The sequence below is a fragment of the Hipposideros armiger genome, unplaced genomic scaffold (genome assembly GCF_001890085.2).
Source record: "Hipposideros armiger isolate ML-2016 unplaced genomic scaffold, ASM189008v1 scaffold_106, whole genome shotgun sequence".
Taxonomy (NCBI): Eukaryota; Metazoa; Chordata; class Mammalia; order Chiroptera; family Hipposideridae; genus Hipposideros; species Hipposideros armiger.
In genome coordinates this window covers 1,995,284-2,007,908 of record NW_017731456.1, presented here as the reverse complement: position 1 = coordinate 2,007,908, position 12,625 = coordinate 1,995,284, and the positions used below count along the sequence as shown (strand labels likewise).

The 12,625-nt window shown below is 38.2% G+C and overlaps 1 protein-coding gene across 24 annotated transcripts in view; it reads right to left on the bottom strand.

Annotated features, from left to right (window-relative positions):
- Window positions 1–12,625, bottom strand: part of SGIP1 (SH3GL interacting endocytic adaptor 1) — a 194,061-nt gene that overhangs the window by 73,096 nt on the left and 108,340 nt on the right. For 20 of the 24 annotated variants that reach the window (XM_019646736.1, XM_019646737.1, XM_019646735.1 and 17 more), the window contains 2 exons: window positions 6,361–6,372; window positions 718–729 (listed from right to left, as the gene is read on the bottom strand). The exons of the other annotated variants lie outside the window; for them this stretch is intronic. In XM_019646736.1, the coding sequence (XP_019502281.1) occupies window positions 718–729; window positions 6,361–6,372 (24 nt within the window). The remainder of the gene's footprint in view (window positions 1–717; window positions 730–6,360; window positions 6,373–12,625) is intronic. 24 annotated transcript variants of the gene reach the window in all.

The window sequence follows — 12,625 nt, the reverse complement described above, 5'->3', positions numbered from 1 at the left end:
GTTCCATTTCCTTTTTCCAGGGACTGACCAGGTAGATGGGGAGTGGGGGTAGAGGAGTCACTTCAAACATAGCAAAGACCCTTCTTTTTGTTGCTTTAAATTCATTACACTCTTCAACCTGAGGAAAATGACTGAAATTTCACTTTGAACACTGAAATTCATACTGATTTATCTTGAAATATAGAACTATGTAACAGCCTAGGCATATTGACTTGAAAGCATATCTCCTCCAAAATGGAAACTATAATAATGTATTATTATGTATTAGTGTATACTAACCAATGTAACTTATGGTCCAGGGACTTATTTTAAATTCAGGCTTAAAAATTATGTGACTTAAATATTGCTTCCTTAATTTCCTTATGGTTTTCTTATTCTTCATTATCACTTTGTTATAAGCTTCTATGATGCTTTCTGGCCAATCTCCAGGCCTTGCACACACACACAAACACACACACACACACACACACACACACACACACAAGTACACACACATTGGGATACCTATATATGAATTTAGTTTGTTATGGAACTCTGATAACCCTAAAATATGCTCTTGACACTTATAGGACCAGAGACTTCCAACCAGTAAATTTAATTTATCTGCCTCATTTATACTGGGTTATCATAAACTTAATGAGAAGCCAACCTGGACACCTGGCCTTAGCAACAATTTTCTCCATACACGTTTTAGGTAAAAATGTTGAGAGTTCTTACCGGGCTGCGCCTCTGTGATCAGCAAAAAGGAAGAGAGAACAGACACCTAGTCAGAGAATGATGGATCAGTCAACAGGCTTGGGTAATAGAAGACTTCATAAACAGCTAACCAAACATTATCAGCCAAAGGAAGACAGGCAGTTATCGTGTTCGTGGCTTATTTCTACCATAAGGAGGCTTTGGAGAACACTAAAGAGAATTTATTCAACGTTTGATATAGCTTTGCTCATGGGGATATACTGGTTTCAGTTATATATACACAGAACAAAGCAGAAATGTACAAGAAACTTTACTGACAGCTTTTAATGTCTTGTCATAAGGAGTTTTTTGTTTTTTGTTTTTGGATTATTTGGGAAAGGGAGTTTTTGAGAGAATGGGTAGTACAAGGAAAACTGTTTCTCCAACAACAGGATGTTAGCAAACCATAGGCAAAATGCATTTCCCACATAATTAGGGCCTAAATTGGAGCCTTCAAAAATCAGAGACCAGAATTAGAGACACCTCTTGTTTACCTGGCTGTTCTCTTTAGTGTTCTGTGGAATGAGTGCAAGTATCTTTTTTTGGCCTGGTGATTTATGCAGCCTCTAGCAATAGGTAGGGATATGATGGGGAAGATGGGTGGCCCCTGCCAAGCACAGGTGGGGATAATGAAACTGTCTGGCACCAATAGAACACCAGTAGACCAGACAATGTCTGGAAAACCACAAGCAGACATACGACTTTTCTCTTTCACTCCTCAAACCAGGATCATGGCTGTTATCAATTTTCCCCAATAATCCTTAATGGCGCTCTCTTTTTAGGATTTTTTCTGCAGTAACAGGAGTGCCTATGACGTGAGTGGGAAAAGAGATGTTGCCCAGAGTTTCACTTTTAGGATATGGGCTAACCCATGAATTCCCCAAAGGCTACTGGGACCAAGTATTGGCCAAATCCCCAAATCCAGGCTAAGAGCACAAACACAAAAGTAACTAGAAAGCTACTCGAAGAAAGAGGGTGGTTCTACTCTCTAGAACATGGACAGGAAATGAAAACCTATAGTCTTTCATATCTGGGAGGCCACCAAGAACATCTAGTCCAGCTGCCTTCATAATAAAGGGACAAGTAAGGCTCTGAGACACACACCTAGTAAATGGGTAGAATTAGAGAGAGTTTAGGTCTCTGGTCTCCTGCTCTCATGTTCTTTCTAGGACACCAAGTGTGACATTGTCGGACTCCTAAAGCAAAGAGCTGTTGTGGTTAATGTCTGGGAATGGTTATTTCTCAGACGAGTTTTGTAAGTAGCCAGGACTTTAGATACAGTTGCTCCAGCCAATTTTACTTATAATAGTTTAGACTTTATTATTTGCCTTGTTTTCCAGGTACTGCTCCATATTGATTCCATCTTTCTTATAAGTCTGTCTATGTGCATGGATGCAATTTAAGTAAAATTAGAAAAAAGGACACTTATAAATATGTATTTCTGGGCTTAAATTCTTTTACTAACTAATTCATACTGTGTTTTGAGAGAATTTCAAATTCTATTTTATAAGAAGATTTAGTCTTTATAATTCTTTAATGACCAGACTAATGTTCTCTTCCAAAGAAAGAAATGTGGGAATTTATGATTTTAGCTTCATTTGCATGGCAAAGAATTCATTCTTAAAAGTCTCATAAAATGCAGTGAAGAGGGGATTAAAAGTGACAAAAGTACCCCCAAGATGAAATTATGAGAAATAATGCAAAATGAAATGCAGATTGTATCCATACAGAAACAGAAATTTAAACTCAAGAAAACTTATTAATATAAGATTATAAAGGACACTTTTCAAAGTAATTTCAATATGTTAATCCACCCAAATTAAATCATATCTTAATTTCCAGTGAATTAAAAAAACCCTAAATTTTAATAAATAGACCCTGTATTCTTTCTAATAAAAGACAATCTCATAAGATAGCATTTTGGAAAATCTATTTGACAAATGCTTTCATCAAAGAACAGCTGTTCAAATTCATGTAGTCACAAGTTCATTAGCCAGAACCCAGAAGACCCACTAGAAGCTGTGGAAAGGTCAGGCCCAGAAAGTCTCAAGGTCAATAACTAAGAGCTATCTGAAATCTTAAAAAGAAAAAGAACTCTAAAAGTCAAATGGAAGGACTTGACTTCTGTTCATTATCACCATTAAGGAGCACAAACTGGCTGTAGGCATGGCTGCACAAACTGGACAGCAAAGTTATTATCAGCCGAGAGGGGAGGGGCTTTCCCTGTTGAAAGTTTTATTTTTCTCTTTCTCCCATCATTTCCCAACACCTTTGAAGCTTTTAGACTTCTCTCTTTGTTCTGCCAATAGATTTGCTTCAGAGGTGGAAGGAAACCCATTCAGTATGTGGTGTGGATATATTCCATAAGCTGACCATTCTCAGTGTGGGGCTGCAAGAGCAAATGTGTGCAGGGCCACGGGCAGGTGTGCTGTGTGTGTAAGGGCACATGTGTTTCATGAAGCTTGGGTGAACTGGCCACTACTCAGGTGTGTTTACCTGTGCCTGCCGTGCAGCAACGTGGGCCTCGTGCTGCCAGATCTTCAGAGTTGTCAAAAGAAGATGCAGTATCTGATTTTTTTCTTTTTTTAATTTAGAATGATCTGGTTTTTCAATGCAGACTAAAATTGTTTTTAACTGCACAGCCAAACAAAACACTTAAGCAGTTACTCAAATCTGCAGGGAGGCAATTTGTCTCTGATTGCAGACCTTTGTGTCACATAACATAAGCTCTCAGTAAGTTTTAGTGGCTGCTGTTATTCCTTCACTTACTTGCTCAAACAGGGACTTTGCAAGGGGTCTATTCATTTTCCAAACAAATTTCCTGCATTCCTAATAGAACATTAATTGTTCAGTTCCTAGATTTCTCTTGATCTTCTGATGAATTTGGGATGTTGTGAAAAACATTTTTTTTCCCCTCTGCTTTTATCTTGGTGTTCAACTGGGAGGTAACTCTTTGTATTTTGAGGCTGTTTTCAAAGTGGGTAAATGCTACTAATTTATGACCTGGTCACTAGAATGAAGATCTTTGGATAGATTTGTATTTGTGCATGTTATATTTCTAAAATTTGTGCTATGAATATGCCTCCCTAAAGAAAATACTTGAGTCTGTGTCCTTGCAGTCCACACAAGGTTCTTATTCCACACCTGCTTCGATTTGTTATTTTTTGCACAAAAGGATTAATTTAATTAAATTCAGTTAACTGGGACACCTTAATCTTAGCCAATGCAGGCAAGTGTTTTAGGATATTTAAAAAAAAGAAAGTAACCAAGTATAATCTTTTTGCTCAACAAAATCACTAAATAACTAGCCTCAGGATTTGAAGGTTTACGACACCTTTATTTCCCATAGCTAAATTCCATGCTATGGGAACAGACAAAAATCTGTGAAAGGCTATAAAGCCCCAAACAAGTATTTTTATACACTCTAGTCATAGCACATTCAATGATCCATGTTAGAGAATTTCCTAGGAAAGAATTAGGATATATGATCATTATGTTTATTATTTTGATCTTAGCCTATATTCCTATTTATTTTTAATGCTTTAAGGTGAAAACAAACTATCTGACAAGCGCCCATTTGCCACCCCTCCACCCCTATTGTAGGCATTTGTATTTAAATTTGTATTACTATTACAAATTTATTTGTACAAATACTATTTGTATAAATAGTATGAATACTATTAAATTTGTATTAATATTACAAGTCATATTATGATGACTACCTATCATGTCCAATAGACCTTGGTTGAGATGATCTTCTGAATCTCCATTTGGCAAGAGAAGCAAAGAGCATGTTACTAACCAAGTTATCATTAAGAGTGGACCAGGTTGCCAAATCAAGGTGACATTTCCCCCAAAAAAGGAGGCAAGGGAGTGGGAAGAGGACTCATCCTTAAAGACACACAGCTATAAATGAAAAGTGCTTGTGGTTAGAATTGCTGTAAGGACAACAAGAGGAAAACCAATGAGAAACAGAATGTTTGAAGCACCATGGGTCAACTTCAGGACACACGGTCTTGTCAATATTTGAAGTGGCCGAATTTGGATGATTCAGAGAAAGCTTCAGTGTCAAGAAGAATAAGTGAAATTGGCAAAATATTAAAAAAAGCTACTAAAGTGCACAATAATGTATGCCGCACAGCATGTGATACATAGTTGGCTCTACTCAGAAGTGGGCCATTTAGTTTATTAGTAATTAGTAATTAGTAATAATACTAATACTAATAACAGGTGTTTATTTTGAGAAACAAAAAAATATTGGGCTCATATTTTGATAAAGTAATATTTTTATCCCATTTTTTTGTTTTGTTTTTTCTGTGTTTTATTTCTTCTCCCTCCTATCATGGATTTGCCCCAAGTGCGTATCTTATGCATGGTACAGAAACTGCCAGGTTTGGGTCAATGGGCAGGATGAGAGGTTTTAGCACTCATTGCAGCATACGCTTAGGTGAGTTAAATAAAAAATCAAGCAACAACTTCTGGTGCTTGTTCACATGGAAACACAATATTTTAATATTTTCCAGTGGTGAGATCACCTGTGTCAGCCTCGCATCAGCATCCTTGGGAACATGTTCCCAAAAAGCCAGACAGCCAAGAAGAGAACATTGATTGTTTTTTTTATTTTCTGAGTAAAATAATTCTCAGAATAAATTCTTTCTCAATTTTGCTCTAAAATAAAAAAAAATGTAGGTACATCATATCAGATTTGAGCTGCCACTAAAAACCACTCACTTGTACTAAAAAGTAGTATATAAGAGGTGATTTACACATTATAAAGACCCTCTTTTTCTAACACTGACAACTCCAGGAGATATTTTTCTGATTAACTGAAAAAATTTAAAAAGACAACTTCCTTTTTCTAGGCAAGCTTCATAAGAATTCATTCAGGATGGTTGCTCTTTTGTTGTACATTTAAAAAACAAACTTAAACTGTTTGCCTAGCTCATGGTATACATGTAGCTTGACTAATTCAAGTGGAAGCTACAATAAATGAAACTCAGTACCTAAAATATTTGGTCAAATGCCTGTGATTGAGACAGAGGTGAATCTTTGCAAAAATTACCCCAATGGCCTTTAATAAAAGGTTGGTAAAATCACTTAGCAACCAACTCCCCCCCCCCCCCCCAGACATACCGTATTTGCCGGCGTATAAGAAGATTTTTTGGCCCTGAAAAATATGCCTCCAAGTGGGGGGTCGTCTTATACGCCAGGTACACTTCAGATAGACTGCCCATAGTGCTTGCCTCGTGCCATAGTGGCCTCCCGATGCCCACCCACTTCATTCCACATACCGTTCAGGCATCAGCAGCGCTGCTGGGTGTATGCTCGGCTGTTATGCGATTTTGCTGTTATGCGATTTTACCACACTCGCAAAATCGCACACAGCCGACCATATAACAAACTCTGTATTTTGAGTGGAAATGTTAGGGGGTCGTCTTATACGCCGAGTCGTCTTATACGCCGGCAAATACAGTAATTAGACATTGTCTTGATTCACAAAGGTTTCTTTTTAAAATTCAAAATCTTGTTTAGGTGTTAAACACAGTCAGTCATTAAATATGCAGATGATGAAAATGAACAGAATAATGTTTGGCGGAAATGTGGGAAGCAATTGTCATTTCTTACCGGACTTTTCCTCTAAAAGCGTAAGCATGGGGAGGAAAAATAAAGAGATGAGAGAGGTGAAAATGTATTTTCATGAAGAAACAGTTCAAGGTTCAGAATAACCTTATTTAAAGAAGCTCCCCAAGGCACTGATCCTATAAATACTTCCTATGAGTGTCTGAGATGGTCATTCCTAGGCTGTTGGCTTTAGTTTTAAGGGCAGCAGGAAAGGCCACTCCAAAATATGCACTTTGGCATATTGACTATTTTGAGCTGTAGATTCTTGAAAACAACAAATGTACCAAAGGGCTTTCTCTGAACTCCCTTAATCTGCCTAAAGATAAATCCTCCACAAGGAACCCAATTGTCATTAAGTACCTTCCTGGGAGTTTCATCAATTAGGGAGGACGGACTCATCATAGGAGAAGGGACCACACCACACCACACCCAGACAAACTGTTTCACAGACTCTCAGACCTCCCAACTATCCTTCTAACGGCCCATTCATCTTTCCTAAAAAGTATTTGCTCTCCCCTAGGAGGCCTTCATCCCCTCCACTTTCCTATAAAAATGGTATTTAATCCTGAATTCTAAAGCCATTTCTTTGAGTTACTTACTTTTCCTGGATGTCTCCCATGCACATATGAAGTATACATATTAATAAACTTTTGTGTGCTTTTTTCTTGTTAATTTGTCATTTTGTTAGAGGTCCAACTGAAAACCTAAGACAGGTGGAGGTAAACTTTTGCCTTCCCTACAAATTCAAGCTATAGAGGGCATAAATGTGGACCCCATTTGAGCACATTGTAAGCTCTCCTTTGAATGGTTTACTTTTATCAAAAAGAGTTGTGCCCCGAAAATGGAAAATCATGCTTTGTAATACTTAAAGGAGTTGGAAAATACCATGAATGCATTACAGACAGGTATGGTCATGAAATCAACACATGAGATTTTCCAGAAATTCCAGTCTTACCAGGGAACCTAGTACCTATCATCTTCTCCCAAGATACCTGGCTATGACCATTAGTTCTTTCACCTTTCATCTTTTAGTCTCCCTGACCCCCCATGGACAATTACAAATGATTTTCCTGGGGAGTAGTTCCTGGCTCCTTGAAATGCTTTTTTATTTCCTCAGCAACTGTCTTAAGTGACGGCTTCATTTCTTGTTGACAGTAATACTCCATGAGCTTCCTGTATGTGCTTCCTAGCCTATGGTTCCATTTTCAGCTTCATCTCCTGAAGTCATCCTTTGCACTATCCTCAGAATAACTTTCCAAAAATAGTGAAGTGAACATATTACTCCACTCTTCATCAACCTGCTTATTATTCAGAAAATAGAATGCAAGCTCCACTTTGTCATTTCATGCCTTCATGATGGGCTCCAGCTTACCTTCCATGCCCTCCTCTTCCACTATGATCAGTATGAAACCTGCACTTAGCGGCAGACTCTCCTTGACATCTGAAAGTGCAGCACACACTTCGCAGCCTGTACTCAAGCTGCTGCTTCTGCCTTCAAGGCCTTCTCTTTCTCCCTCCATTACATTCCCACTCATTTCTCAAGGCCAGTAACAGTCCTTCACCGAGGCCTACCCCAAGCCTCCTGGTCAGAATAAATTGTTCCCTTCTTTTGTTTCATCACAGCACATTGTTTTTCTTCAAATAATAAACCCATATTGAAGGCCTTTCTATTTGCCTGGCATTTAATTGCCTCAAGGAAAACAAAGGTACACATTGGGAGTATGTTTTTTTGCAGTTCTTATTTCGTTCCATATTATTTAGGTATTTCCACTTGGTTATTAGTTCACAGTAATGCTTATGAATGACGCTAGCCCCAAGCATAATATTAGACACATACTAGGCACTCAAAGTATGTGTATGAACTCTCTTTTGGGGGGCTATTAGAACACTATAAAATGTTTGAAGTATAGTGTCTTTTAAAATACAGAGAGATGAATTGCTCTCTGAAAAAAAACCCTGAATTGTATATGGACCAAGAGATGTGGCCCCGGTTGTCATGGCTCCTTCGCCAGCTCCCATAATAAATGTTTTACTTAGCTCCCACTGAACTGTTGATCTCGCTGCCCATTAGTGACCTCAGGTGCTCACACAGGTTACAAAGGCTCCAAGAAAATGACAGAGCTTTGCACAAACAGCCGGGTGGACCTATGTGATCAGATCTCTAGGATGGAATTTTTTCCCATCGCAAAAGCTCATGCTCTCAGGACGAGTGAGGGGCAAGATGGGACCACACCCGTGGTGCTGCTGTCAGAGCCAGACTCTTGAGAAGTAGCACCGAGAAATGAAAAATTCTTAAGGTTCAAGTTCTCAATCTACAGACCAAAATTGTTTTGGGGTTAAAATCAAATAGTTTCAAAGGCGTTGTCATGGTAGAAGGAGGAGCAAGTTATACATAATTTATATATTCAAATTAGCTTAAGCACTACTTCCTGAAAGACTCTGAGCAAGTTACACGGTCCCTCAATTCCATCATTTGTAGAGCGGGGATGGTTGCTACCTTGTAGAATGGTAGTGAGGATTAAAAGGATGATATTGACAACCAAAGTTTATTGAGAACTTACTATTATTGTTTTACCTTATGTGGCTGGTGTCATTAGTATCTCTAATTTACCAATGAGGAAAAGGAGGCTCAGATGAGTTCCTAGGTCACCTGGTGACAAAAGAGAAGAGGTGGGACTGAATCCCAGGTGGTCTAACTCTAGGAAGCCGGGGCAAGGGTGGGCTCATGGTACAGCCCAAGGACCCTAAACAGATTGAACTCACTTTCAGGCCCTTATCGGCATGGAGATCTAGAAACAACAGAGCTAAAACGCTCACAGAGCACAGGGCCTGGAAAATAACCTTGGATCTTTCCAATGGAAAGAGTTAAATAGATCAAGGCCGTCCATCCTAGCAGGTCTCAAAGAATGAGCTTTTCAGAGAGTGAGCTTGTGTTTCTAGGCATGCGTTTGGATCTTGGAATTAAACTCTGATTTTAAGGTAAATATCTAAGCCCCCCCCTTTTTTTTCTAGAATTAAATGCATTTTATTTAATTAGAATCAGAAAAATAAACATGAACACACAAAGGATAAGGCCCTCCCCTTCCTTCCCACACCTTTCCATTCCAGGCTAAATGGTGATTAAATCATCTTGATTTAATATGTTGTTTTGCTTTACTTGTAGGCAGCTACCAATAGCTAGGCTACAGCCTCAGCTTAAGGGTTTTTTCAGGGTGTTAAACAAACAAACAAAAAATCATGACAGGATAATTCTCCTTTTTAGAGCTAATGAGCCAATAGCATCAGAGTTGATTTTTTAATTATGGAAAAGATAATAAGAGCACTGGAAAAAGATGTAGCCCCCCAGGTGCACTTGTACTTAGAAATAGAGTAAGTGAATTTCTGGACTGGACAAAACATATACTTAAAATATGACTAGTGAATCATCTCTAAGTGAAGGAATTTTTTTCCCACCCCATGGCCTGAGAAAGTACAATTCTCTAATTTGCAAGCCTTGTTGAAAGGCCACTCATCCTTATAATCACAGATTCCAAGGAACACATAGACCCCTGCCCTCTGCAGATGGAGACTCTCTCTCTCTGGCTATAATTACTTCAAGTCACTTTCTAATGACAGTAGTCATTCAAGTTCAGTTCTGTTGAAGCCTACTTTTCTGTATGAGGGCATAGAAATCAGCAACAGTTAAAACTGAATTCTGTTTAAGACCCAGAACCAAAGCTAACAAAGGTGAATGGAGAAAATATACACCAGAGTTTCAATGATCCTTCCATGAAAGTTTTGTGCTCTAAATATATTCCTGCCTCTTAACAAGGGACTGGGCTGCCATGGGAATTTTTGGCATCCAGCTTTATAGAGTGGGATCAAGAAATAAAAAGCCAGGTCTCATCTATAAGCCTTTTAAGAGTCTACAATCGTTTAGCCTTAAAAATAGGATGGCTGTATTTTAAATCTTTATATTTTAATTAATGAAACTTTATTGTAAATATAATCACTTCCTATCAGTTATTTATGACCAGTCATAATGAGGAACAAAAGGGTTATTGATTAATTTATTATACTGTTAAAAGATATTTACTGAGCACCTGACAAAGACCAGATACTATTCTAAGCATATCAGTGAACAAAACAATAGAAACAATAGACAAAAAGGCCCCATTGAGCTGACTTTTGGGAGTAGGGGAAGGAGACAGTTAATATATATCATAGATATGCAAAGTATTTAGTATTTGAGGTAAATGTAATTTTAAAAAGTGGAGCAAATAAAGCGGTTTGGGAATGTCAAGATAGAGAGTTTTGCGATTTTACATAAGGCAATCAAGGTGATTTGAGCAAAATCCTGCAGTTGAGAGGGAAGCCACAGTGCAGCTCTCTGGGGGCAGAGGGCACAGCCAGGGAGCCCTTGAGAAGGAGTCCCGGTGGGTGTGAGCCTGGAGGTTGAGGGTGTTTCCACCATGAGGGTCTTGAAGGCCCCTGGAAAGACTTTGGCTCCTCTTGGTTCCAGTATAGCTTATGGCTGTTATTTATCAGGAGTTCTCAGCCGTGGCTGGTCAGTAACCTTGGTTGCTGAGAAGAGGTATGGATGAAACAATATCAGACAATGCCTGGGTGTGACATATGCTGTTGTTTTTCATTAGTCTTTGGAAGCTTATTTTGATTCCCCATGCACCATGTTTAAAAAAGAAAATAAAGATGGGATTCAAATAGGTTCAGAGGCAATAGGTTTCAGTTTGGCAAAACAGAGTGAGGCCAGTCCATCTCGCTTTCCCTCTGTTGGTCACGTCGGGAGAAAGAGCTCAGATGGTGTGCATGGCTCTGCACCATGGCTATGCTGGTAGCCGATTCGAAACAGTGGTTCCTTAGGTCCATGGGCAGAGAGTGGCTGTCCTTTAGACAGAAAGAGCTCTCGCCTTCATTCTGTTTAAAAAGGAAATTTCCCCATCGCTGAGGAAACATTTTCTGACATAATTAATGTGAGTGAGTCACATGCTAAGATTTTTTTTTTCTAAAACAATTAAAAAGTACATTCATTGCTGGAGATTATTTCTGGAACTAAGAAACTTCTCCTTCAAAAGACAAAGGGATACTTTTTTTCTTATGCTGTTATACTTATTTTTCTACTATTATTCATATATTTATAGAAACTCCTTAGTATAAAAATAAATATAAGAGTATAAGAAAGACAATCAAGTATCTACCCTTCACCCTCAGGGTTAAGGTCCACTAAGTGATTGAAACCTGAGAATTTAGGTGAGACATCTCACTTGGAAGAGAATTATGACAGAAAGTTGTCACCTACAGAAAGAAAATGCATTAATAAACTTCAAAAACTGTGCAAACTGTAAGAGGAGAAATTGAGTTATTGGTCATATTGTTCACCCATCCAAAAATGGAGAAAAACTCAGTTGAATTGAAGGGGAAAAGACCAAGGAAATTGAGAACCATAAATTGGTTCTCTCTATAAAATAATGTGAGGGATATACGTTGCATTATATCGCAGTTGAAACACCAAATTTCATAAAATTTCCCATAGTGCAGAGCATCCATCTGCCTAACCAACCATCAAGTATTTTCTAAATACCTACTATGTGTCATTCAATGTTGTAGGCTCTTGAGGAAAGGCCTCATTAAGAAAGGAGTAAGAACCTGAAACTTCTGAGTGCAGGATTAGTTATCATACTTGTAAACCCACTCTTCCTGAGTTGTTCACAAATGATGCTTCTCTAACAAACTTATTTTCTCCAAATTGATTGCTTCTTTACAAAACCCATTCTACCTTCATTATGAACATTAGCTAATACAAATAGTTTTAAATTCTAAACTCTACACCAGTAGGACTAACAACCAAAGCAGAAGACGCTAAAAATATATAAAAATTAGCCTTGATTGTAATTAGCATTGTAATTAAAAGCATATAATTCTTAAATTTGCTACCTCTGGTTGAGGACATCCTCACATTTTATGTTTCACTATGGTGTGTGTGTGTTGTCTCATTCAATTAGATTTTAAGTTGGTAACCAAAATTGAGGGTTTGAGGTTTTTAACCCTGGTGATCATGATTTAGAGCAGGGTGTCTGAGACAGTAGAACATAATTAAACAATTTGGAGTTACGCAAGGAAATTCTATCTCTTATACTTCACAAAGGGAAGCAAAATATCCATGTACTCAGAGGGTACAACCAACGTTAATGGGAGAAATAATGACAAAGGCAATCCAGATTGAATTTATATTCTGCCCATTTTAAGGAGATCAAACATACAATAACTCAGG